Raw genomic sequence first — 27,501 nt, 5'->3', positions numbered from 1 at the left:
GGTTTAAATGCCCTCGGCCCCGCCCCGCGCAGCCGCCCTGGCGCCCCGTGCACCTGTGCCGGCCCCGCCCCGCGCTCTGTGGCCCCGCCCCTCACACCTGTGCCGGGGCCACGCGGGAGCGCCGCGTCCGCAGCGGGAAAGCGCCGCGATCCCGGGCCCCATACCGATCCCGGCCCATACCGATCCGGGCCCATACCGATCCCGGGCCCCATACCGATCCGGGCCCCATACCGATCCGGGCCCATACCGATCCCGGGCCCCACACCGATCCCGGCCCCATACCGATCCCGGGCCCCACACCGATCCCGGCCCCATACCGATCCCGGCCCCATACCGATCCCGGCCCCATACCGATCCGGGCCCCACACCGATCCGGGCCGCACACCGATCCCGGGCCCCACACCGATCCCGGGCCCCATACCGGTCCCGGGCCCCATACCGATCCCGGCCCCATACCGATCCCGGGCCCCATAGCGATCCGGGGCCCCATACCGATCCCGGCCCCATAGCGATCCGGGGCCCCATACCGATCCCGGCCCCATACCGATCCCGGGCCCCATAGCGATCCCGGGCCCCATACCGATCCCGGGCCCCATACCGATCCCGGCCCCATACCGATCCCGGGCCCCATAGCGATCCCGGGCCCCACACCGATCCCGGGCCCCACACCGATCCCGGGCCCATAGCGATCCCGGGCCCCATACCGATCCCGGCCCCATACCGATCCCGGGCCCCATACCGATCCCGGCCCCATACCGATCCCGGGCCCATGCCGCTTCCATCCTCCGGACAGAGGAGAGGCGGCCCCGCCCGGACCCCCAGCAGACCCCCACGGCGCTAGAAGCTAGAGGATATTTATCCCAGCAATTAGTAGGTATTGACTAAGAATAGGCATTTAGATGATGTGTATTGCTTAATAGTTGCTGCGTCTTGTACTGTATTAATTGCTAGGGAAGGAAAGAGACAGGACTACGTGCAAAACCACCAAGAAGGAATGCAAGGATGCCTGATAACGGAAAGGATGCTTACCAGGAATAGGACTCAACTGTGGCAAACTGCCAAGGTTGCTGGGATATCGGGGGTCCTGGGGCCCCTGGAACCAGGTGAAACTGGCCTTATGGCTTGGACTGTGGCCAAAGGATCAGTGAGCATGAGCAAGAGAACAGGATAAGGTCAGCTCCGAGGAGGACCACTTTACTTCATCCTTTGGGAGCCCCGAGACCCCCGAGACGACCAACAGAGACAACTGCGCAGGCGCAAAGGACTGATAAGACGATTAGCAGAAGCAGCGGGGAGGGGTGGAGCCAGGGAATCAATATGCATGGGTGCGTTGCCAAACTTGATGCATGAGTAACGTTCTAGAGCATAAAAGAAGATGGGATATCTAGAGGATAAAAGAAGGCGCGCACGCCTGTGGAGAAAATATCCCCCGTACGCCCGGCTGGCGAATAAACGACACGCCTACTCTGAAACTCTCAGTTCTAAAGTCTTCCGCGTATCGCCAGCAGCTCTGGGCCCCGCAGCCCCGCCCTCGGTCACGGCCCCGCCCCTCACACCTGGAGCCCGGGGCGCCGCGGCGGGGCCGCGACCTTGGGGGGGTCGGGGGCCGAGCGCTGCTGGGCTCTGCCGGGGGGTCCCGCCGGGTGCCGCCGCCCCTCCGGCGGGAGGGTGGAAGGGAATCGGGCCGGGATCGGTACGGGCCCGGGATCGGCATGGGGCCGGGATCGGTACGGGCCCGGGATCGGTATGGGGCCGGGATCGGCATGGGCCCGGGATCGGCATGGGGCCGGGATCGGTATGGGGCCGGGATCGGCATGGGGCCGGGATCGGTATGGGCCCGGGATCGGCATCGGGCCGGGATCGGCATCGGGCCGGGATCGGCATGGGGCCGGGATCGGCATGGGGCCGGGATCGCGGCACGTTCCCCGTTCCCCGGAGCGAGCGTGGCGCCCCCTCGTGGCCCCGGGGCAGCGCTACGGGCCGCGGGGCCACGGAGCGCGTGCTTGGCGCGGGGCTGACACAGGTGCGAGCGGGGCCCGAGGTGGGAGGGGCTAAGCGGGGCGGACCCCCCACCCTTGGCACCCCGGAGCCCCGTCCTGAGGAGGGAGCCCACCCTGACCCCCCGGAGCCCCCGGGACATCGAGAAGAGACAGAGAGACACAGAGAAGGGACACAGAGAAGGGACAAAGGGAAGGCGCGTGAGAGGGGAGAGGGACAGAGGGGCGATAAGGAGTTGCGTAGGGGAGATGGGACGGTGGAGAGGGAGAAGAGTAGGAGAAAGTAGAGGGGATAGAAGGGAACAGAGCGAAGAGCCAGGCTGGGAAGTGAGGTGAGGAGGGAGCAGCACGAGGGGCGGGGGGTGGTCGGCGTGCGTAGCAAGGAGGGGAGCCGGCGAGGTGAGGGGTGAGAGGGGGCGGGCGGTAGAGGGGGAGACGGGGAGGGCGGTAGAGGGGGAAAAAGGGGAGAAAAGCAGAAGCAGGGAGAAGGAGAGAGGATAGAGAAGAGGATAGAGAGAAGGAGAGAGAAGGAGAGAGAAGGAGAGAGAAGCGCCTCACCTGAACCCCGTCTGGGGAGCCCGAACCCGCTGCTGCCGACACCTGCGGGCGCTGGGTGGAGAATAACACCTGCGGCTGCTTTCGGGGTTTAAATGCCCTCGGCCCCGCCCCGCGCAGCCGCCCTGGCGCCCCGTGCACCTGTGCCGGCCCCGCCCCGCGCTCTGTGGCCCCGCCCCTCACACCTGTGCCGGGGCCACGCGGGAGCGCCGCGTCCGCAGCGGGAAAGCGCCGCGATCCCGGGCCCCATACCGATCCCGGCCCATACCGATCCGGGCCCATACCGATCCCGGGCCCCATACCGATCCGGGCCCCATACCGATCCGGGCCCATACCGATCCCGGGCCCCACACCGATCCCGGCCCCATACCGATCCCGGGCCCCACACCGATCCCGGCCCCATACCGATCCCGGCCCCATACCGATCCCGGCCCCATACCGATCCGGGCCCCACACCGATCCGGGCCGCACACCGATCCCGGGCCCCACACCGATCCCGGGCCCCATACCGGTCCCGGGCCCCATACCGATCCCGGCCCCATACCGATCCCGGGCCCCATAGCGATCCGGGGCCCCATACCGATCCCGGCCCCATACCGATCCCGGGCCCCATACCGATCCCGGCCCCATACCGATCCCGGCCCCATAGCGATCCGGGGCCCCATACCGATCCCGGCCCCATACCGATCCCGGGCCCCATACCGATCCCGGCCCCATACCGATCCCGGGCCCCATAGCGATCCCGGGCCCCACACCGATCCCGGGCCCCACACCGATCCCGGGCCCATAGCGATCCCGGGCCCCATACCGATCCCGGCCCCATACCGATCCCGGGCCCCATACCGATCCCGGCCCCATACCGATCCCGGGCCCATGCCGCTTCCATCCTCCGGACAGAGGAGAGGCGGCCCCGCCCGGACCCCCAGCAGACCCCCACGGCGCTAGAAGCTAGAGGATATTTATCCCAGCAATTAGTAGGTATTGACTAAGAATAGGCATTTAGATGATGTGTATTGCTTAATAGTTGCTGCGTCTTGTACTGTATTAATTGCTAGGGAAGGAAAGAGACAGGACTACGTGCAAAACCACCAAGAAGGAATGCAAGGATGCCTGATAACGGAAAGGATGCTTACCAGGAATAGGACTCAACTGTGGCAAACTGCCAAGGTTGCTGGGATATCGGGGGTCCTGGGGCCCCTGGAACCAGGTGAAACTGGCCTTATGGCTTGGACTGTGGCCAAAGGATCAGTGAGCATGAGCAAGAGAACAGGATAAGGTCAGCTCCGAGGAGGACCACTTTACTTCATCCTTTGGGAGCCCCGAGACCCCCGAGACGACCAACAGAGACAACTGCGCAGGCGCAAAGGACTGATAAGACGATTAGCAGAAGCAGCGGGGAGGGGTGGAGCCAGGGAATCAATATGCATGGGTGCGTTGCCAAACTTGATGCATGAGTAACGTTCTAGAGCATAAAAGAAGATGGGATATCTAGAGGATAAAAGAAGGCGCGCACGCCTGTGGAGAAAATATCCCCCGTACGCCCGGCTGGCGAATAAACGACACGCCTACTCTGAAACTCTCAGTTCTAAAGTCTTCCGCGTATCGCCAGCAGCTCTGGGCCCCGCAGCCCCGCCCTCGGTCACGGCCCCGCCCCTCACACCTGGAGCCCGGGGCGCCGCGGCGGGGCCGCGACCTTGGGGGGGTCGGGGGCCGAGCGCTGCTGGGCTCTGCCGGGGGGTCCCGCCGGGTGCCGCCGCCCCTCCGGCGGGAGGGTGGAAGGGAATCGGGCCGGGATCGGTACGGGCCCGGGATCGGCATGGGGCCGGGATCGGTACGGGCCCGGGATCGGTATGGGGCCGGGATCGGCATGGGCCCGGGATCGGCATGGGGCCGGGATCGGTATGGGGCCGGGATCGGCATGGGGCCGGGATCGGTATGGGCCCGGGATCGGCATCGGGCCGGGATCGGCATGGGGCCGGGATCGGCATCGGGCCGGGATCGGCATGGGGCCGGGATCGGCATCGGGCCGGGATCGGCATGGGGCCGGGATCGGCATCGGGCCGGGATCGGCATGGGGCCGGGATCGGCATGGGGCCGGGATCGCGGCACGTTCCCCGTTCCCCGGAGCGAGCGTGGCGCCCCCTCGTGGCCCCGGGGCAGCGCTACGGGCCGCGGGGCCACGGAGCGCGTGCTTGGCGCGGGGCTGACACAGGTGCGAGCGGGGCCCGAGGTGGGAGGGGCTAAGCGGGGCGGACCCCCCACCCTTGGCACCCCGGAGCCCCGTCCTGAGGAGGGAGCCCACCCTGACCCCCCGGAGCCCCCGGGACATCGAGAAGAGACAGAGAGACACAGAGAAGGGACACAGAGAAGGGACAAAGGGAAGGCGCGTGAGAGGGGAGAGGGACAGAGGGGCGATAAGGAGTTGCGTAGGGGAGATGGGACGGTGGAGAGGGAGAAGAGTAGGAGAAAGTAGAGGGGATAGAAGGGAACAGAGCGAAGAGCCAGGCTGGGTAGTGAGGTGAGGAGGGAGCAGCACGAGGGGCGGGGGGTGGTCGGCGTGCGTAGCAAGGAGGGGAGCCGGGGAGCGGGCGGTAGACGGGGAAAAAGGGGAGAAAAGCAGAAGCGGGGAGAAGGAGAGAGGATAGAGAGAAGGAGAGAGGATAGAGAGAAGGTGAGAGAAGGAGAGAGAAGGAGAGAGGAGAGAGGAGAGAAGGAGAGAAGGAGAGAGAAGGAGAGAGAAGCGCCTCACCTGAACCCCGTCTGGGGAGCCCGGACCCGCTGCTGCCGACACCTGCGGGCGCTGGGTGGAGAATAACACCTGCGGCTGCTTTCGGGGTTTAAATGCCCTCGGCCCCGCCCCGCGCAGCCGCCCTGGCGCCCGGTGCACCTGTGCCGGCCCCGCCCCGCGCTCTGTGGTACCGGGATCGGGATGGGGCGGTTCCCCGGGGCCCCGCCTGGGCCCGGGACCCCGCAGGGCGCCCTCTGGCGGACACGGGGCGCGGCCAGGGCCGGCTCCGCAGCCCCAGAGCGCTCCCGGCCCGGCCCCGCCACCCCCGAGGCCGCGGCTGGACCGGAGCCCAGCTCGGCGCCGCCGCTCCTGCTCCGGTTCTGGCGGCCCGGGGCCAGGGCCCCGCCGGGGATCCGGGCACGGTCCAGCTCCGGCCGCGGGGAGCCAGGGCTCAGAACGGTGACAGCGATGTTTCTCTGGTGCCTCCGATGTTCTGAAAGCCAGACCTTGTCCGTCCCTCCATGTCCCCGTCCTTGGACGGCCAAAGGAGCACACGCGGTCTAGGAGCTACCACTGCCCGTGCCGTGGGTCCAAGCACGGGCTGGTCCCATCTCTGGCTTCACCATTTCCTGCCCTTCGTGCCTTTGGAGCTTAGGGAATTTCAAACAGCCACTTTTTCCCTGCCACAAATAAGGTGCAGCTTAGGTGACAGCTGCCAGGTGAGACCTGATGCTCTCCTTCTTCTCCCTCAATTCCTCTGCAACTCACACTCTCCAGTGGCAAAACTTCTATTTATAAAAATGGCGTTAAAATATTTCATCTTTATTTCAAGTCAGGGAAGGTCCTGCCTGGGATGGAACTGGCTAAAAAAGAGGAAACTTAAAAATCCCCAAACCCGATGCTGCCATGTCAGTCAAAGCAGGGAAAGCCTCGGGATGTGGAAGGTTTGTTTTATTGTCACTTTTTAGCACATTTATTGTGCTCCTGCATGGGATGCCCATCCTGTCTGGCAGCCCCAGGGCTTGAAACCTCTGCTGCTGGCCAGTGCCACCCTTATTTCCTCCGACGCACCCCACAGGGCTCCCAGGATGTTTGGGGCCCCAGTCCCCTCACAGCTTGATCCTGGGGACTTTACAGGAGAGCAGCAACTGCACGTGAAACTTTGATGACCACTGAGAAATGAGAGAGACCTGTGATAAAAAACCCCTTTTTTAAAGAATAAGAACCACAATTTCTCTACAGCAGTTGAGCAGCTTCAATTTCCATTCTATCCGTAAGACACAGCATCTAATTCCATCTCCCGATTTGATCTTGGCAAAAGGAAAGAGTCACCTGCCCTCAGCGTGAATATTGAGTACATAAAATACTGTCAGGAACCCCACTTTTAATAAATATCTGTAGTTCTCACTCCTATACACAAGTACTTTACAGCGACGTGCTGGGGAGAGCGCGGCCGGCTGGGCTGGGACAAGGTGGGGATGGACATAAATTAATTATTGCAGTCGGATGTGCCGTGGGCGGGAGGTTTGGAGTTGATCCATGCTGGAAATATAAATATCTCTCACACCTTGAAATCCACGCTTCCCGTTGGGAAAAAAAAAAATCCTCTATTTGGAGTGTTGTTGGCGCCTGTTGTGTCTCTGGGATGCTGGTTGGGCACGGACACAGGGAGCAGCTGGGAACCAGAACCTGCCTGGACTGGGACCAGGACAGCACTTGCACTACCTACAGGGTCTGCAAAAAGCATCGCACTGATGATACCCAAAACACCCCCAACCCTTTCCTAGCGCCAGCGATGGAATTCCTGTGCAAATGGAAGTCCACTTTTTATGCTAATGCTGCTTTCAACACCAGCCCTTGGAATGCTCATAGGAGGGCCAGCACCTGGCAGTGGAGCAATACAGGTAAACAGTTGTGGGACAGCACAAAACTCTTACAATAACCTGCCCAATTCCTGCATTTACCCAGCAGCTGCAATGGTGCTCGTGCAAGGTCTCTTTCCAGGGAGTCCTGAGGGTTCATTCATCATGTGGCAAGTGTTTCACAGAGTGTCCATGCCTGGTCCTGCCTGCAGTGGGGCGTTTTCTACAATGGGGGTGTTTAGAGCCCAAAACCACAGCGGCTGCTGAGGCTAGGGCTGACTTTTGGGCCCAGAGCTGGACAGAGCCCTCTGCGACTCCCACTCACTGCCAGGAAGGTTCCTTCAGTGTTTCCTCTGCGTGTCCCAGCCGGCCAGGAAATGAGGGGCAGAAGGAGGCCGGGAGCACCCAGAAAGTGAACCAGCACTTCTTGTCCTTTGTATTTACAGGGGACAACCTGTGCCCTGCACTGCCCTGCCCGGGGCACGCAGGGCGCTCCGCAGCGTCCAGAGGTCGGAGTCACACACAGAGTGCCAAACCGCCTCTCTCCGTGGCTGTCCTGCACAAGCCTTCCCGCTCATCGTTCCACAGGGGCAGCCCTCAGAGACCATCGCTTCCCAACGCGCTCCTCGCCCTTCCCGGAGGTCCTGGCCGGCGCAGGAGCCCCCGCTGCCATGTTCTCTGCCGGCACCAAAGGCAGAGCCATGGCCAGTGCTGGGGCACCACCAGAGCTGAGGCTGCTGCTGTTGGCAGGGGACTGGTGCAGGAAAGCCAACAGCCGTGAAGTCTTCCCAGCCAGAGGAGCTCTCCAGTGTGGAATGCTGGCACCTTTGGGCTCGGGGCTGGATGGCGGGATGTGCTGCTCAGCCTGCTGTGCTTCAAAAGGCAGCCGGCTTGGAGAGCTGCTCCCGGGCAGGAGCTGAGCCTGGGCAGGCCCTGCAGGTGTGGGCACCACCAGAGCCCTGTGCAGGCTGCCCGGATCCAGTGCTGCATCCCCCTCAGTCCCAGCCCCTCCGGGTGGTGGGAAGCCGCTGCTTCGCCGGCTGCAGGACTCGCAGCATAGCTTGTGGTAGCCCGGGATGGAGCAGTATCGGGCCAGCACTTCCATCTGGCAGAAGATGGATTTGTCTCCCAGGCAGGGCTCATCTGCAAAACAAACGTCCAGGAGATGGGAACCCAGCAATGGGCACTTGGGTAACGTCGGCACGTTGTGTTTTTAGAAGAGTGCGGACAGCAATTCCCAGCGCCAACCTCCAAGAGCTCCAACACACACTGGGTATGTCCTACCCACCCTGAATCCCCTCCCTTCCAGCCTGAGAGGACATCATCCATCAGCAGTGTTAAAGCCAAGGCAATCTTCCCTCCCAGAAATTAAACCCCAAGCAACAGCCCTCAGAAATGCCTTAAAATAAAAAAGAGTCAGATGAATCAGAAGGTTGGAGGAGACCTCCGTGATCAAGTCCAACCCAACCCTAACACCTCAACTAAACCACGGCACCAAGTGCCACATCCAGTCTTTTCTTAAACACATCCAGGGATGGTCACTCCACCACCTCCCTGGGCAGACCATTCCAATACTTTATTACCCTTTCTGTAAAAAACCTTTTTCCTGCTATCTAGCCTGTATGTCCCTTGATGCAGCCTGAGACTGTGTCCTCTCGTTCTGTCAGTTGCTGCCTGGAGAAAGAGACCAACCCCCACCTGACCACAGCCACCTTTCAGGAAGCTGTAGAAGTTTTGTTCAGATCAAATCTGGTGTTTTCCAGGGACCAAATGGAACTGGAGAACTGATGGAAAGCTGTAACAGTGGGTCAACACCTGAGGTGCCCTGAAGGCAGGGATGTGCATCCCTTTCCTCAGGAAAAACAACTTCCAGAGGCTCTTCTGGAAGCTTTGAACAGGGAATCAGCTTTCTGCAGGGAAAGATGTCCTCACCTGGGCACAGGGGGTGCCTCACCACGGGCCGGAAGTGCATCCAGCCTTCTCCTGCTTTAAAATACCAGCTGGAGCCTGACCTCAGAGTGGGTGAGAATCAGCTGAATTACAGGGAACTCAGTAAAATCCCCCACAGGAACATCAGCGGGGCTGGGGAACCAGGGTTATAAATAGCAAATGCTTTGGAATATAGACATGTCCTTGTCCTGATCCCACTGAACTTCTCTGGATTGATGTTTGCTGGTTCCTGACAAACCTGGTGTAAAAGCAGCAGCTCTGCGTGGGAATATCCATGTTCCATAAGGCATTGTGAGGGCATTCCAGCCTCAGCGTGGAATTCTGGGCCATAGGTACAATCCCTTTTGCCTTACCATAGTGACAGTGACCCTTATTTGGCCCTGTTCTCTCATGGTTCATTTTGGAGTATCCGTTTGTGCTGGTTTAGACTGCACGACTCCATCCACAGTGTGGAGATCTGGGGTTATGCCTCTCTCCTTCCAGCAGGTTCCATAAGGACCCAAAGCAGATCCCACCTGTCCAGTCTGAGGGAAAACACCTGCACCCGCCAGGAGCTCCGACTGTTTTTCCTACCAGCTCCTGAGTAGTGTCAGGGCCACCATGCGGGAGTTAAAACCCCAATAAACCCCAAATCCTACAGACTGAATAATCGAAAGGAAGAAATGCATTGCTGTCATAAAAAGCTTCAAATCCTGTTAAAATTTCTATGAAAACAATGTAATGGATTCCCAGGAACCTCATTACTGCTCTTGGTTCCCTGTTTATGTATTTTTATTCCCTCTCTTGGCAGTTTGTAGAACTTGCCCTGGGACTTAGAGGTCAAGCAGGGTTTGTTTAGGATTGACCTTCACCTCTGGCCCCAGTCTGCGCCCACACGGCTTGGGCCAGTGTGGTTAAACCTGTCTGAGCACATTTACAGTGTGACCCTGCCGTGGGGAGCTGTGACATCCAGAGACTGCTGGACTGAACACAAGGGACAAGCTGGACTCTGCGTGTGACCCCTCTGCCCGCACGCTGCTCTCCAGGGAGGAATTATTCCATTCTCTTACCATCACAGGGAGCGAGTTTACAAGCCCTGACGGATTCCGGCCGCTCTCCCTCGCACCGGTCCCCAGCGCGGCACAGGACCTGCCGGCTCTCCGTGCCCTCCCCGCAGGTCACCGAGCACTGTCGGACACAGAGGGCACACATCAGGGCATGCCGTGTCACAGCGCTTGGCAGAAATGCCCGCGTGCCAGCCGTGGCTTTTGGGACAGGCTGGTGCTGCCCCCACCTGCCGCTGCCCACCTGGGACCAGGGCCCGGCTTTCCAGGGCGTGGGGCACGGCGCCCGGTTGCAGGACCGCCGGCTCTCGGGGCGATCCCTGCTGCAGAACTTGGCGTGGACGGAGCGGTTGGTGCCGTCGGGAAGAGGCTGGATGCAGCGCACCGTGCGGAGCTGGTAGCCAGAATTCCCACAGGTTTTGGTGCAGTGTTCCCACTCATCTGCTGCCCAGCTGGGAAGGGAAATGGAGTCAGACACTGTCAACAGTTAACCTTTTCGTCCTGCTGTGGCTGCCTCGTCCCTGGAGCAAGCTCATCTAGTGGAAAGACTCCTTTCCCATGGCAGGGGGCTGGAATGAGATGAGCTTTAAGGGACCTCCCAACCCAATCTATTCCATGATTTTATTACATATAGACATATGTATATATGTATAAAAGATATCCTGCAACCAGTCAGAGTAGTGTCTATGCTTACACAGGCAGAAACTCCCCTCCACATTCAGGAGCTGCAGGCCGGGAAGCTGTCAGCATCCCCTCAGATTCATCCCCCCCAGTCTGGATGGGGCTACCCTGTCCCTATGAGCAATCCCTGGCTCTCTGTGCCCAGGTGCACTCACAGGGGCTCTGTGCACTCCTGCAGGTTGCACATCCTGCGGATGGGCTTTGGCTTTTTGCTGCCTTCGCAGAAGCTTCGATGAACCATCTTGTTGTCACTCTTCCTGCGGCACCCATACTTGGTGTACTGGAACCCTGGGAAAGATGTCAGAGGAATCAGGGCAATCAGGTTAGAATGTTTGGTTTAAATAGGGTTTTCTGGCCTATTAAATGGATTTACCATAATGGCATTTTGGTATTTGCATTCCCCATTATTTGCTCAAGATCATGAGTACAGGGAGTGCTCAGGAGCATCAGTGCCTGAGTTTGGACATCTGAAGTAGCTTTGGAGGTCTGAATTTAAACTCTGAAGGAAGTCTTTTTCTTCCCAGGCTGGAAGTGTGACACCTGGGAACAATCACGCACTTGAGATATTTTAAGCTTGAGCCCTAAAATAACAAACCACTGTTAAAAAAGGGAAGCCTAAATTCCCTTCCCCCGGTTTTTTGGTAATTTGTCCCTCGTTACAGATGCCTCATCCCCTGCTCACCTCCACCGCAGGGTTTGGAGCACTGAGACCAGCTCTTCAAGGCCCACTCGAAGGTGTCCGTGTCCTCCCGCAGCACGTTGTTGCTGTGGATGGTGGGCAACGAATCCTCGTGGATGATGTATCTGTAAGTCAGGCTGGATCTGGTGTCGTTATCCCGAGGAATGATCTACGAGTGAGCAAACGTAAACCCAGCACTGTTACTGATTCTCCTGCTAAGTACAGACACCAAGGTCTGGCTCTGGGATGGTCCTTACGGCCCCTCCTAGAGCTCAACACGTAACCCACCAGCACCACCACGGCATCATGCAGGGGTCCATCCGTGTGCAGCGTTTCCGTGCTGTCCTCGATGCTGTACTCCCACTGCACGCCCAGATCGATGAAGGATCGGGATCTGGCCTCCTCCCCTTTCCCATTCAGGATATAGTGTCCTGTAGCCTGGTTCTTGATTGCTGGGAGGAGTGAGAGCAGAGCCTGTCGTGCCTCCCCCGCACTGGCAGCAATGGGGAGGGGGTGGCACGGGGAGGGGTATTTCCATCAGATTATGAAAGTAACAGATTTTCATCACATTTCACTTTGCTCTGTGCACAAAGGTGTGTCCCAGATGCTAAAATCCGTAAGTGAAGAGCTGAGGAATCAGAGCCCTGTGGAACTGCCTGGGTTTGGGCTTCCATGGCACACCTCAACAGCCAGGTATAGTGGGGATTATGATGATGATGATGCTTCAATTAGAAGCCAATTCATTCAAAGCTGGAATCACAGAATGGTTTCGATTGGAAGGGACCTTAAAGATCCTTCAGTTCCAACACCCACTGTTCTTCCATACAGCTTTTTGCAACGCACCACAGGAATAATGAAAAGATCCTGAATTTGATTGACCCTGGCAGTTCCCTCTTTCATGTGAGTCATCACAATCCTTGGTTAGTAAACATGCAAATTGGGGTCAGTTTAGTATTTTGGAGAATTCAAATGAGCAGGTGTTTGTTTGCTGAGCTGTGGGACTGCAGGACTAAGCCCTGACCATGCAATCTGGAAGGCCCACATTTACCCAACCCCTTCATTGGATTCTCTCATCCCTCAGGCTCCCCGGCATGATTACCCTCTGCTTCTTCTCAAGCCTCATACCAAACTTGAGCAGAAAAACACTTACCAAGAAAGTGAGGAGAGGCCTCATCCTCTTGGATAAACACATGTCGAGCCCCGGGAGGGATATCAAACATCTTAAGGTACCCTTTGGCACGTGCAGGGTCAGTGGAGGCAGCAGGGAGGAAAAGAGAAAGCAACAGCTATGGTCAGGAGCACAGGGCACAGCCCAGCTCTGCTTGCAGGAGAGAGCATCCTGCATCAATCCATGAGCAGGGCCGGGAGACACGGGGCCAAACTGGTTTATAACGCGTGGGACAGGCCCTCCCTGGGCTCATCCCTTCCAGGGAGAGAAGAGACACCAGTTACAGATCGATTTGCCACTTCCCTGCTGGGATCAGTTTAATATTTACAGCCGCGCTGCTCCAAGCAGGATCTGTCAACAATTCAGGCAAAAAGATGTTTCCTGTGCTCCTCAGCGCACAAAGACACAAGCACAAGTCTTTCTCACTACTCTCCCAAATCAGTCCTCAGCCGGGTTGTTGGATTGGAACTTTCTGACTGCCCTTTCAAATGGTCATGTCTGCAGTGAAAGTAAAAAAGTTGTTCCCAAAGAAAAGTATTCTCAGTTTCAATTTCAATTATTTACCAGGGCAAATCACAGGTAATTAGTGTAAAATTAAGGAAGCACTGCCATTAGGGAGACTAAAATCCCTTCCAGGGACTGGTTACAGGTACTTATAGATCAAAACTTAATCAAGAGCCCATTAAGTTCTCTGAGTGCATGGGATTTTCATATTCCTGTTGCTTTCTTTTCAACAACTGCAGATATAACTAGGCAAAATCACTGGATTCTGGGACTACTGGATGGGCTGGCAGTCTGTCCTGCCCCTGACATACACAGCTCCTGAGAAAATCCAAGTGAAGGAACAGAAGAGCCAGGAGTAGGGAAAATCCGAGTCCTGGCTGAGCAGTGCCCGTGCCCAACAGCATTTCCAATCTTTTCTTCCACCGCCTTTAGAGCACAGGGAACATCAAGTTTTTGCCTGGTTTGGCATTACCTGGAGCTGCCATTCCCATGGATGCCTCTCTCCCTACAAGCTGCTGCACTTGCCCAGATTGTTTTTAGCCTTCTTTGTCCCAGAGAAACAGCGTGAGCTTCTCTGGGTAAGGGAAAGGCTCCTCTGGTCTTCCCTTAAACAGAACACCTGGAATTAGTGTCCTGAGAGCCTGGTCATTCCACTGATTGGCTGTCACCCAGATGCTCTTCACAAGCAGAAGATATAAATTTAATCACAGACAAATGCATTTACGGCAGATCTGGACACATCTGGGCAAGATGACCAGTTGGACAATCTGGGCAGGATTTTAAGTTGGATACTTGCAGAAACTGTTTTCTAGAAACTCAAATTCTTTTTGGCACCTCTTGCTTAAATGTTTCCCTGTAGAAAGAGGTCAGTTAGCGCTCTTAATGACCGGATTACCCAGGTCTGGGAAAAACTATCAGCCCTCCCTGAACAGCTCCGTCACATCCATATCCATCCACGTCAGGGGCCGCTGGCAGCAGCCTATCCTGAAGAGGTTCAGAGATGGGCCTCACGGGATGGTGTTATATCCATTATTCCCAAGGTCTGGATGACTTTGGCATTCTCTCATGTCTGTGAGTGTCACACGAACGCCAGAGCCAACAGGAGTTCCAGGCAGATGTTATTCCTACCGAGCTTTTTGGGAGTGCGGGTGTAGGTCCCCTTCACGGTCCGGCAGTGGGAGTCGTCCCCGCCGCAGACGCCGCACTGGTCCTCAGCCTTGCTGGAGCCAATTTCCTTGTCACAGCCCACTTTCTGCAGAAAAGAAGGGTGAGACTGGATATTAGGAGGGAATTCTTTCCCATAACTGTGCTGAGGCCCTGGCACAGGTTGCTCAGGAAAGCTGTGGCTGCCCCATCCCTGGAAGTGTCCAAAGCCAAGTTGGATGGGGCTTGGAGGAACCTGGTCCAGTGGAAGGTCATGGCAGGGGGTGGAACTGATGGTCTTTAAGGTCCCTTTCAGCCCAAACCACTCTGGGATTCTATGATAAGAAACAATCCATGGAGGAGAAGCGGAGCATTTCCATGGAACAGGCCTGTGCTCTTCTCTAATTTAATTTAAATCTCAAGGAATTAGAGGATTACAGTGCTGCAAATTTGGAATTTAGAGACATCTGTAAAGTCTCCCTCTGCCTGTGAGCCGTTCCCGTGAGTTGTCCCCAGAGTGTCCCCGGACATGCTGCCACTCACCACACATTCCCCACGGACACAGATGCTGTAGGGATCCCTGTAGGAGCAGCGAGTCCCGTCGTGCACCGGCTGCTTCATATGAGCCACGTCCCCTGTTTCTCTGGACTGGCAGTACAGGTGACATCTCTTGGGAGCTGTGGAGCCAGGGAAAAGAAAGGACTGCGTGGAGGACAGTGATCCAGGTGTGCTCCTGACAACTATCCCGCCGACAGAGTGAGGAGGGAGAACTGACAGGCAGGTTTGGGGGTGAGGATGGGGGCAGAGCAGTGGAACGGGGTGGTTTGGGAAGGAACACGTGGATTGCAGGGAATTTTATTTGGGGAAAATGGGGATGTTCGGGCAGAAACCTGGGGATTTAGGGTAAAACTGGTGGTTTTGAGATACAAGGAGGCCGTTTTGGGTAAAAAGTATCCATTTTAGGGATAAACAAGCAATCTGAAGTCATAAAGGCGAATTTTAGGGCTAAACTGGAGGCCTCAGGGGGAATGGGGGATTTGAGGTGAAGACAGAGAAATTAAGGGAGAGAAATTGTGATTTTCAGACATAACTCTGCAACTTCAGAGCAAAAAAGTACATTATAGGGACAAAGGGGCGTGCTTGGGGGAAAAATTGGGACTTTGGCAGTAAAAAGGGCAAATTTGGCTGAGAGCAGGGAAAATATGGGTTAAAATCCGGGATTTAGGGCGAGCCTGCTAATTTTTAGACATGCTGAGTTAATTTAGGGTCAAAACTGTCTATTTGAAGGACAAATAAGAGAGAAATTGATTGTTTGGGGCTAAAATGGAAACATTTGAGTCAGAGCAGGGAATTTGGGAATTAAAATCCAAATTTTAAATGGGAATTTAAGGCAAAACTATTGATTTTCAGACCAAACAGACAAATGGGTGGGGAGGGAACCAACTTATTTGCTTTTCTGGGAGTTCTGGGCCTGTCCCTGAGATATCCAGGCCAAGGGGAATGGCTTCAAACCCTTTCAAGTGTCATTAAAGACCCGGAGCAGGACGCACGGTCAGGGTGCTCGTAGGGCAGCCAGTGGTGTCGGCTGCCCCGGAACTCGAAGTGGGAATTGCGCTGCTGGCACTGCTGCGCCCTGAAGTCCTCAAAGTGCTTCGGACACTCCTCGGTGCTGCACAGCTGGAACTCAAAATTGACCCCGGCGCAATCGTCACCTCCATTGATGGGCCTGTGAGAAAAAAAACATTCCAGAGATTTCCATCAGGGAGAAATCGTTCCCTGTGAGGGCGCTGAGGCCCTGGCACAGGCTGCCCAGAGAAGCTGTGGCTGCCCCATCCCTGGCAGTGTCCAAGGCCGGGCTGGGAGAGTGGAAGGTGTCCCTGCCCACGGCAGGCGGTGCAATGCGATGGGCTTTAAGGTCCCTTCCAACCCAGATCAGTCTGGGATTCCGTAATTCTATGGAATTCTCAGATTCTCCAAAAATGATCCCATTTCCAGGGGCTTAAACAGAATGTCCACCCAAAACACAAATGCCGTTTCAAGCGACCCCTCTGAGGACGCCCAGGCGGGTGCAGCTCCCACACCTACATTGGGTTGTTGCACTGGCGCGTGCGGAAGCGAACCCCAGTGCCACAGGTCCGTGAGCAGGAGCCAAACTTGGTCCAGGGTCCCCACTGTCCATCCTGCTTCAACTGGTTGGTGTTCTTCCACATGCAGTGACCCTTGTAGCACCACTGAGGGAATGGGGAGGGAAACAGGTGAGAACAGACACAGTCCCCAAATCAAACGTGTAAGCACAGTACAGGAATATTTTTGCTGCTGCCTGGGGCACATTCAGATTGTTCAAGTGGCTCTCCTGTATTTCGAAATAAAGGGAATTTGCTAAAAACCCCCAGGTATCTGAGTATGATTTTATAATTGGAAATGGACTGGCAGCAGGACACCCACTAATGGGGATATTAAAGGGAAAAGTCAGGCGCTAATCCTCAGCCTACATAAACATTTGCCACAGCATGTCTGGACAGTGAGTTCTGCGCAGCCATCCCACAGTAACAGCGTCATCTGCTTCCCTGGATGCACTCGACGGAAACTTTGCAGATGAGACAGAACCCAATAAACATAACAAAGGAGTGACAGAACAGGTTGCACCTCAGCTGGAATATCTGTGCCCAAAAGGTGCTATGGTAAACCTTGAACAACTCCCAGAACGTCCCAGTGGGAAGGCACGGCTGCCGCTTTCCCCATGTTCCCACATCACCCCAGGAATGCCAGGCAATTTCCCCGCTTCCCTCTGTGCCCTTCGACCCAAATGGACTTAACTGTAGTTTTTTATCCCCAGGAAAAAGCACAAAGCCCGGACTCACTTTCCCTGGGGCACACTCCGTGCCATCGAGGGGAGGTCCCTTCTTGGTCTTGCAGAAGTAGGGGTTATCGGGATGGCTGCACCACAGCTGCTTGCACGGATCAAAGGTTCGGAACTGAAAAACACAACAGTCATGAGACTGCAGAACGCAGAAGGTGAGATTATTCACGCTTTTTCGGATAAGTGAATACTTTTGTATTTTATTTATACTTTATTTGTGTCTTTTATTTTATTTATACTTTTTGGATAAGGAGCCAACCCGCTCTGTAGATTCCATCTCATACACCCCAATCAGCCCAGCACCTTCAGGGCAGTGCTTATTCCCTGCATTCCCCAGCCCTGGGCTAGTGAGAAGAGGAAAGAAGATACCCACAAGTGGGACAAAAATGAGATTTTTTTTTCCTTTCCTTTCCTGGGACTGCTCTCACCACTCTGGACCATGCTGCCACTCATTTTCCCATTATTCCACAGGACCCAGAGGACTGAGTTTCCCCCATAAATCTCCCTCTGCTCTTTACAGATCTCTTGAAATACTCCATTAACTTCTCTCCAGGGATTCTGACACTGCAGGTCTCCCGTCAGGCCACACCCCCTTGCTGTGTGTCTCTGCCTGGGTGCCTGGACGTACTGCTGTGCACATCCTATAGCCCACGCCAAAGTCAAAACGGCACTGCTCATCCATGGAATAGTTGATGCCTGGCAGCTCAGGAAGCTTGGGCCAGTCATGCTCAAAAGGGTCATCAAGAAGGCAGTCGTAAGAGCTACGGAGAGAGACACAGAAAAAAAATACCATGAGAAGATGTATATTCCTAATTCTTGCCCCATCCCTGGAAGTGTTCAAGGCCAGGTTGGGTGGGGCTTGCTTGGAGCAACCTGGTCTAGTGGGAGGCGTCCCTGTCCACGGCAGGGGGTTTGGAATGAGATGAGCTTTAAGGTCCCTTCCAACCCAAACCATTCTGGGATGCTGTGACAATCTGAGGCCTATTCCAAATTCCGCTGGAGTTAGAGGGGTCTTTTGTCCCGAGCAGATGGACTATGGAACAGCCCTGTGTGAGGACACAGCGTTCATGGAGCTTTTCTTACAGAGATTTGAAGGGAAAGAGGGACTGAAAAAAGAGGGATCAGAGACCGGCGAGGCCTTACTGGATATATCTCCTGAGCTCCTGGCCGCTGCAGCGGGACCAGTGGTAGCGGTGGAAGGCGGCCTGCACCAAGGGGGCCATGACACTGCCCATCGCCGTCTCGTCCCCGCATCTGTTCCCCTGCCCATCGTGCTCCATGCCCAGCCTGGAACAGAGAACCCCTCAGAGCTACCGCAGAAACAACCGTGAGGACACAGCTATGGAAGAGGCACCAAATCCGACCCACCGGCACAGGCAGTGAAGGACACTCAAACCAGCCCCTGTCTCCACTGCCTGGACCTGCCAGGTCCCTTCCTGACCCTTCCCTCACCCCAGAGAAAACAAGTTCACTCTGCCTCCCCTTCCTTTCTTCCCCCACTTGTCTCTCCGTTGCTTCAACTGCTACTGCATTCCTGGGAGACTGGAAATAAACCAGGACGGCTTCCATAGAGCCGTTAAATCCAACACCCTTGGAGCAAGCAGGAGGTGCAGCACACAGCATTTTGGTGTGATCTGATGGTAAAAGTTGTACTTACACATGCCCGGTCTCATGAGCAACAACAAAGGCTGAGGAAAACCCGTCCTCATGGTTGAGGGTGCAGCTCCGGACCGGGTGGCACATGCCTGTCACAGGAGCATATCCTACAGAGAGACATCAGGGCTGAGCCTTGTGGTCAGCACACGGATTTTAAATGAGACCCCCCGTAAACTTCTCTGGGAAAAGCTGACATCGCCCCAAGGCCAGGGCAGCCTGCCTGGCTCCTCATCCTGACCAGTGCCTGCTCTGACGCATCCCAAACTCTGGGAATTCCTGCCCATTACCATTAGTTAATGAGTCCAAGGGACGGATGCAGGTGGCAAAGAGCCTGGGATCTCTATAAATGGAAATCTATGGTGAAAGATGCAATAAAATAAAGGGGAGCGGGATGCCATGTGCATTGAGGTTCCCAGTGATCCCTGCACGCACAGGAGTTTGAAGAGAGCTAAGAAGTATTTATTTACAACTCTCAAGAAAGAAATTCAATCCACGGTTAGATATAAATGGCAAGGACTCATGGCAAGGTCTCCTCGCTTTTGAAAAAGCCTGCGGAATGAACGAGGTGAGGAGCTCACAACGCAATTCCCAATTTTTCCTCTTTTCTGGCAGATGCCAGCCAAGAAACACCGAGCCCAGAGCTCCGCTCCAGGTCAGCTGCATTACCTTGCATACCAGCGGGCCCAAAATCTTGCCTGGTTAAGAAGATGGCATGGTCGTGGTGCTCGGCGTGGCTGGGGTCCGACTTCTGCTGCTGATAGGCCCAGCGGCACACATTCTCCAGGCTGCGCGACGGGTTCCCCCTTTCGATCAAGCTGACGGACTGAGAGAGCAACACGTTAGACCCAGTGGCTCCTAAAGGCAGCAGATTGGGGTAGGTTTGGATTTTCTGCCCAGGAGATGAAGGTGGAGGAGCGGCTCGCTCACCTTCGCGTACCCCAACATGATCATTCGGACCAACACGACGTTGATGTGAACGCCCAGGGACTCGTCATGGTAAATTTCATTCACCTGAGGAAAAAAAAAGAGGAAAAATTAAAAAGAAAAAAACCCACTCGTTCCCACCCAAGGGAACTTCCAAGGCCACAGAGATGTTTTTTTTCTGAGTGCTTGTACCACTGTAGTCCTCAGAAGAGGATTCAAGTCTCAGATCGTTTCCACTCATTGAAAAGTGTAGATTCACTTCCTGTCATCACATACCCCCTTCACAGGGAACTCTGGGAAACACACGTCAAGCCTCCTTTCATGTTGAATGGATCAGGGCTCAAAGACAAGGGGATTGGGAAAAAGACTTCAAGTACAATCCCTGCAAATCACAGAATCCCCGAGTGGTTTGGGCTGGGAGGCACCTCAAAGCTTATCTCATTCCACCCCTCTGCCATGGGCAGGAACACCTTCCACTAGACCAGGTTGCTCCAAGCCTTGTCCAACCTGGCCTGGAACACTTCCAGCGCTTCTTGTTTCATAGAGTATTTTTTTTAGGAGCAACTTATACTGCTGCCCTACTTTTTCAAGATTAGTTAGAATTCTGTGGTCACTTCTGTACTAAAAAGAGGCTTTGTGGAAGGGAAGTTAGAAAAACAGAATTATGCAGATGGGCCAAAAGTTGTCCTTCTTGAGGCCCTTCCCTGTGTCTGGGAAGGTGAGAAATGTCCTGGCACCAGAGTGTGAAACATCTGCAAGTCCTCAATGGAGCTCCTCATTCCCCTAAAAACAAAACAAATATTATATTATGGGCAATTGGTGAGAAATAAACACCCCTGTTCAGAGGTTGGTGGGTTTGAGCAGGAGTTAGAGGCTTGTTTTATTTTTCAGTCAGGCCAAACAGAACTTCTCCTCAGGGGAAAAGGTCCCTGGGAGCTGCCCAGACTGTGGGCCCTGGCACGAGAACTTCAGCCCATGGTTTAAATGTGAAATCCCTGAAGCTGAGCGCAGTGTCAGCAGGGCAGTGGGACAGAGAATCAGCACAGAGCTCAGGCTGCCTGTCCTGTGAAGCAATCATCCCAAAGGTCAGTTATTCCTCTCTTATTTCCTCCCCATTAATGCAACAGCACTGCTCCCACAAAGAGCTCGGCCAGGATAAATGTTCACAACTTCCCTTGTGCCAACAGACAAAAGAGGAGTTTTCTGGGCACAGGAGTGACTTCCCTGGAGACAAAAAGGACCCTGGAGCTGACCTTAAGCTTCGAGTCTTGAAGATTTCCCCAAAACCCCTGCTTTATCGCGTTCTCTGGATGGCTCTGGGCAGCAGGGCACCAGCTCGCTCTGCCTTCAGCCTCACAGCTGCTCCCAGCAGATGGAGCTGCGGGCATGTAAAACACATGGAAGTGGTCTGGGACATGGATCAACCCTGCTGCTCACTGAAAAGTTCTTAAAACCAAAACGACAATATTCTGCAACGATGTGCAGTGGAGTTTTGATGCTGATGTTCCACGGCGTATGTGGGGAAAAAGAAATGATTCTCTGAGTGATGCGCTGGAAAACATCGCACTGGTTGGGTTAAATTCATACAGGAATAATTGTTTTCCTCTCAGCTTCTAAGTTCTCAAATTTAGAAGCTCTGTAAACCCAAGGCAACATTTTAAAATAATCCCAGGAATAAAAAGAGTGTAAAACATGTAAGAATCATTCCTACATCCATAAAATCATTATTAACAGGAATCATTATGGGAATAATTAGTCCCTCATCTTCATCCTCAAGAGACTGTATTTCTTTCCTGGAAAACTTTATGATCCCGCAGTCTCTAAAGATTTACTGGTATTACCAGAAGGTCTGCTCTGTCAGAGAACCATTGAGGATTTAGAACCCCATTTCCTCTAGATATTTATGCTTTTATCAATTTTTCTCCAGAGCTGTGTTGCGGGAGAAGTTCGGAATTACTAGAAATGGGTCAAGTTTACTTTTTTCCCTTACTATTTTTCAACTATTTCCCAGTTCTTGGAATTACCCTCGAATGTGCCCTAGGAAACTACTGTGAAAAAGATGAATTCATCTTTTTCAAAAAAAGAACATCTCAAAAGCAGAAAACCTCCTCCAGCAGGTCAAATTGATCCCACTGCTATTTTTCCCAAACCTGGTGCTCCTACAAGAGCTCCCAACAGCCATTCCAGCTCCCAAACAAGCCACGCAGTGCTTTGCACGATACTCACGATGTTCATGAGGGTGAGGAGGTAGTTTTGGACGTGTTCTTTGCCGTGGAACCGGACAACAGAGTCATCCACCCCCAGCAGCACCTCGATGTTGTGGTCGTTGTCTCCGGCGTGGCGGCGGTGCCGCAGGGTCTCGTTCAGCTGCTGCTCAATGTGGCCACGCAGGGAACTCAGAGCTCCGAGGCCAGCGAGGAGGGACTCTGCAAGGACAGCCTGCCATCAGTGGAGTCCTGATTCCCATCTCATCCCTGGAAGTGCTCAAGGACAGGATGGACAGGGCTTGGAGTAACCTGGGCTAGTGGAAGGTGTCCCTGCCCGTGGCAGGGGGTTGGGAACAGGTGGTCTTTGAGGTGTCTTCCAACCCAAGCCATTCTGTGATTCCATTATATGACCAATGGAATTCCAGTTGCATTTCAGAAACATCTTCCGACAAAGCATCCTCACCTGCAGAGCCACCATTTATCCGGAGAAAATACATCAGTGACCTGAAGAAATTATTCTCATAGTGTAGGACTGGGAGAAATCACCAGAAAACCAAAAAAAAAAATTCATTCAACCACATGGGTCTGTAATTGATCACGGTTCTTACTCTGCACACAAAACCCAAAGCTGTTACTTCCACTTATACCAGTACAACAAAACACGCCCAGGGATTTTGACAGGTAAAACCTCAGAGCCGTAGGATACTTGGCTCTTCCCAAATCTACACCAGTAGTCCAGCCATCAGTGAGGAACATCTCACAGGGCACACAGTGAGCTGCCTACTATGGCTCCTGTGTCCCTGTGACAGTCAGGAGCACCCCTGCTACCCCACTCTTCCCAAAAACCTACAGGGATCTCCCTGCTCTGCAATGCCAGCTAGAAGCAACCAGCATCCAGTGGGTGGACAGGAGAGACCTGTTCTGCTTTCCACTCACATTCTACCAGGGCACTTTCCCTTACGATGACAAACTTCCAGCCCTTCTCCTACGTGCTGGAATTCCTGAATGCCAAGGCTGCAAGTCCACAAAGTGGCCCTTCCTGTATCTTCAGGCACTCTCAAGTATGCCAACCCCAGGACAGCACGACAGTGGGAAAATCATACACCCACTCCAACTCCAAAAACCGCTCCAGCTGGCAAAGCTGCCAAGCGTAGCACACAAGGAAACCCGGCTGGAACGCTGTCACGCTGCGGTGCCCACGGTGCCAGTTTCCCACACCTTGCTGGGAAGTCAGGCAGTGGGTCCTCTCCGTAACTGCTGTGCCCAGTCCAAAAAATACTGGGTCACATGCATGACCGTTATCTATTTTCTTGTCTGCTTTCCATAATGCAGCACTTGAGTGATCTCAGAGTCATACAATCAGGCTCAATCCGAGGTTACAGGTACTGCCAGTTGGTGTTTCAGAGGATGCAGTCTGCATCGGTGGCCAAGCACTTAACAGAACATACGAGACCGAAGTCCATTGAGTACAACTGTTCCCCCGGCACTGCCAAGGCCACCAAGTGCCACATCCACATAGCTTTTAAATCTCTCCAGGGATGGGAAATCCATCACTGCCCTGGGCAGCCTGTCTCAGGGCTGGACAACCCGTTCCACAAGAAATTTTCCCTAATGTTCAACCTAAACCTTTCCTGGCACATCTTGAGGCCATTTCCTCTTGTCCGATCACTTGTTACTTGGGAGAAAGATAACACATGAGCCACGGCGAAGAAACACACAGAACCAGTCTGGCTGTTCAGGGATTTGAGCTAGACAGACTAATCCATCCTAATCTCATTCTGGAATTAGCCGGTTTGTTACCTCTTCCTTTTTTAATTTGCTAGTCACCTGCATCACTTACATCCCGATCTTACCTGTAGGAACATGTCAGCCCATACTTTTGTGCCAAGAGAAACGGTTATTCTGGGTTACAGCATGTGCTTGTCCTAGAGTGTACCTGTAAAAGAATGGAACTACAGCTCTTTCCCTGCTATCAATCAAATAAAGCTGTGATCTGCCCAAATCTCATTTCATCAATGCTGTGATCAACCAACCCTCTGTGTACCTGAAGAGAACCCTCAGCATCACTCACATGGGAGATTCCTACCATCTTATTTTATAAATAAACATTTAAAACATTTAAACATTTTAAAATACATGGGCTGAATTCTGTGCTAGTGATAGAAGCCTTCCTGCCTTCCATCCATCCATCCATCCATGTTTCTCCCATATGTTCTCTTGCTCAATTGCCTAATTTAGCCTTTTTCTGAATATACAGCTAGGAAAGGTATCTAGGGAAGATCCACAGGTTCACTGATTCAAAATTAAACTAATGAGAAATCAGTATGGAACCAATTGAGATCAATCTAAGTCCTTCTCCAAAGGGCGTGTTAATGTACAAAATGTCCCCAGGGACAGAGGTATTCTGCAGCTACTAAAAAATTCCATTCTGCTATTCTCAAAGTAAAGAAACTAGGCCAGTCCATCCTGTCACCGCCTCCTGAGCCTTATTTTGAAGTGTGCCTTTTGAAAAACCAGCAAAGAAAAAAAAGAATCATTGAGTTCAAACCCACATTCCTAACAGTTCCAATATAATCCTCACTGATTTCCACACAGATTGTGTACACGCAGCATTTCTGTGGCACCGCCGGAACTGCCTAATTGTGAGGGATCAGCAGCAGCAACCACCCAGGCCGTCAGGGCTAAGATACGATGACAGGATGTTCTCATTAGGTTCTGGGATGTGCTGGAACTTGTGTGCTTTGATTTATAAGGTCCTTAAAAAACAAAATTCTGGCAAGCTACACATTCTCCCTTATCTTTTCTTGAAGAATTGCCTGAAATTGCCTTTTACTCCAGAAGCACCAAATGACTTTCTACCACTACCACAACAGTTTTGTGGCATGAAAAGAATGTGTCCTATTCCAAGGCCCCTGCCCCAAACACCCTTCCCGCACCGACACCGGGACCTGCAGTCTTGACTCCATGATTTGGATCCTTAATATTGTCACTGTCTCTGTAGGAGAGTTGGTCGTTTGCTTAACCGCTGCCAAAAACTTCTGCTTGTTTGTTTTTGGGGGCTGAGGGAAGAGTTTGTCTCTGCAGCAACCCCAGCTGAGCCAGCTGGCCATAAAAATACACAGTTTTACTTGTTGTTTCACTGTATGTTCAAGGCTATATCCATGAAGTGCTTCCAGAAGCCCCTGCAGAGCGTCTCTCTGGGATATTTCACAACGAATAAATATTATCTATGAACTTTTGATAACACAAAGCAAGCCAGCCCTGCTGCTGCTGCTGCAGAAACACAGTGCAGTTACACAAAAGAGAACGTTGGATTTAACATTTCCCTCAGGGCAGATGGAAGAAATCACTTGAGCACTAACAAAAACCAAACCAGAAAAACTCGGAACACCCTGCAAATCAGAGTCACCAAGGTTAGAAAAGGCCCTTCCGAGCATCAAGTCCAACTGTTCCCCCAGCACCTGGATGTCATCCACCACACGAGGATGGAAGTGCTGCCGCATCCGTGAGTCTCGGGACGTTGCAGATAAGGTTTGGTGGCGGTGTCACCTCCTGTAAAGGTGTCTTGGTGTCACAGGAGGTGTTAGCAGAGGACAAAGACACTAAAGCATTTCCTAATGGAAATAAAAATGCCAGCAACCAGGTTCAGACACAGCTCCACTCTCAGAACAGTTTCACCATACTAAGGAATGAAGAAAAGACAGAGAAAAAGTTCTTGTGACTACACATGCAGACCTCCTGAGATGATGAAGCTTGGAGAATTACCTCTGTTTATGTTCTCTTCCACTGGGACCTTTGGAGTGATAGTGACTGGCAGAACGACAAACAAACAGGAATTAAAGGAAGGTCTGAATCCCAAGGCTGCAGGATTAGTCACGAACCCCACGGGCCACAAACAAAGCCCCCATCTTACTTTGTTCTTACACTTAAAAGAGCAAAGGAAACATTCTGCTTCCATGAAATATGTGCTTCTCTGGTACCTGAGCAGTTGCAGCTGCAGGGTGACTGTGGGAAGGATGGAAGATTTCCTGCACCATATTCCTTGTGCTGACATCACGGGAAGGCTCTTCCCTTCGACGCACCGTCAGCGAAAACAGCTCTTAGCCCTCCTTTGCACCAGGGCTCGATGCCAGCCACACACTCAGGGAGCCACGTAGAAACGCATAATCCTCTGTGTATTTGAATCACGTTTAGAGCCAACTCAGGATAAACTTTTCCAGTAGAAAAAGGCTGGAATTTTACCCTGTAATTTTCTTGTCATCACTTCCCTCCCTGGCATGAGGCTTTCTAGGACTGCAGGTTATCCTTACCTGGCAGCAAACACACACAGAACAAAGCCAGAACTTAAGGAAACTATAATTAAATAGGCCTGAATTTAGGTCAACTATTAACTGTTCTTTTTCCATCCCATGACCAGAAACAAACAGCAAGGAGGAATGCCAGCCTGTTCCAGAGATCTCAGTGCTCGAGAACACTTCCTGGACAGTCTGCAACAGCTCTGCACTCACCTGATCCATGGGGAAAGTGCTTTTAGATCTGTGGAAATTCAGTAGGGATGGTGCTGGTGGAACAGTTGCGGTGAGGCTCTTAACATACAATCAAAAGCAGAGGAATAAGGCTCGGGATCAAGCCGAGCTGGTTTGGAATAAAGATACTGCCCTCTGATAATCAAAAGCTGAGGGAGGACACTGGGCAAGCAGAGGAGAAGCCACAGAGGCTGCTGCTCTCTGCACAGCACCCTGCCTGGCCACCACTAATACCAGATCACAGCTCCGCGCTGGCTTAACACGGCCTCAGGGCTTGCCCGGCCTTGCCCTGGCTCATCTGCTCTGCGCCTTATTTTTAGCTGGGCTTTAGCCCTAACAGCCAACTTAGCCAAAAGGTAGCTATCCTAGAACTACAAACCATGTCCCCTGGAATTCCTGCTTTCCTAGTAGCAAGAAATCCTCCCATTCCCCATTTCTTTAATTATTTGGCTCTCTCTATATATATAGCAAGAATTCCATCGTAATTTTATTTTGGAGGTACAGGTGATTTGGTGGTTAGTTTTGTTTGTGAAATTTTTTTTTTTTTTTTAGAGCAGGTTAAAAATATATATTTACTACATGTCATTATTCAAAAAAACTTAATTATGGGTAGGGCTGGAGTCTGGCTTTGACCCTGAATTTTGAAGCATGAAAATGTATTAAAAACAGTCTCTTGACAATTCCAGGTCTTTTACCAAGACATTATTACAAGCTGTCACTCTTCCTTCAGTTTAGCAACTTACAAATGTAGCTCAGAGACTTTAATAGTAATGAACCAAATTTTTCTACTTTAATCCCAGGAGAATATTCTGTTGAGTAAAGGCCAGAGTCTTCTTGGACATGTGAGGAAGACTGCAGCATTTGGGTCATTGGACACACTAAACCAAGCAAAGCCATCCCTTTGTCACTTAACACCACACCAAGCTCTTCATTTCAATATCAGTGGCGCCCTTTAAACACAGCTGCAACAGAAGGTGAAAAGTAAAAAGGAAAACATGTCCGATTTTTCAAAATCATC

At 53.4% G+C, this 27,501-nt stretch overlaps 1 protein-coding gene across 1 annotated transcript in view; it reads right to left on the bottom strand.

Moving 5' to 3' along the window:
• Positions 1–6,351: 6,351 nt before the first annotated feature.
• Positions 6,352–27,501, bottom strand: part of ADAMTS3 (ADAM metallopeptidase with thrombospondin type 1 motif 3) — a 57,389-nt gene continuing 36,239 nt past the window's right edge. Inside the window, exons 5-22 of the mRNA XM_066184717.1 lie at positions 21,977–22,176; positions 19,754–19,837; positions 19,493–19,649; positions 18,828–18,933; positions 18,314–18,457; positions 17,799–17,931; positions 17,172–17,285; positions 16,396–16,541; positions 15,861–16,036; positions 14,854–14,987; positions 14,296–14,419; positions 12,646–12,726; positions 11,784–11,947; positions 11,499–11,664; positions 10,972–11,104; positions 10,380–10,587; positions 10,142–10,259; positions 6,352–8,285 (exon numbers count right to left, since the gene is read on the bottom strand). Of these exons, the coding sequence (XP_066040814.1) occupies positions 7,717–8,285; positions 10,142–10,259; positions 10,380–10,587; positions 10,972–11,104; positions 11,499–11,664; positions 11,784–11,947; positions 12,646–12,726; positions 14,296–14,419; positions 14,854–14,987; positions 15,861–16,036; positions 16,396–16,541; positions 17,172–17,285; positions 17,799–17,931; positions 18,314–18,457; positions 18,828–18,933; positions 19,493–19,649; positions 19,754–19,837; positions 21,977–22,176 (2,957 nt within the window). The 3' untranslated portion in view covers positions 6,352–7,716. The remainder of the gene's footprint in view (positions 8,286–10,141; positions 10,260–10,379; positions 10,588–10,971; positions 11,105–11,498; positions 11,665–11,783; positions 11,948–12,645; positions 12,727–14,295; positions 14,420–14,853; positions 14,988–15,860; positions 16,037–16,395; positions 16,542–17,171; positions 17,286–17,798; positions 17,932–18,313; positions 18,458–18,827; positions 18,934–19,492; positions 19,650–19,753; positions 19,838–21,976; positions 22,177–27,501) is intronic.

This window comes from Chamaea fasciata, unplaced genomic scaffold, assembly GCF_029207755.1.
Source record: "Chamaea fasciata isolate MVZ Bird 193981 ecotype frontalis unplaced genomic scaffold, bChaFas1.0.hap1 SCAF_6, whole genome shotgun sequence".
Taxonomy (NCBI): Eukaryota; Metazoa; Chordata; class Aves; order Passeriformes; family Sylviidae; genus Chamaea; species Chamaea fasciata.
The sequence above is the reverse complement of the archived record's forward strand: the minus strand, read 5'-3'. Positions and strand labels throughout refer to the sequence as shown.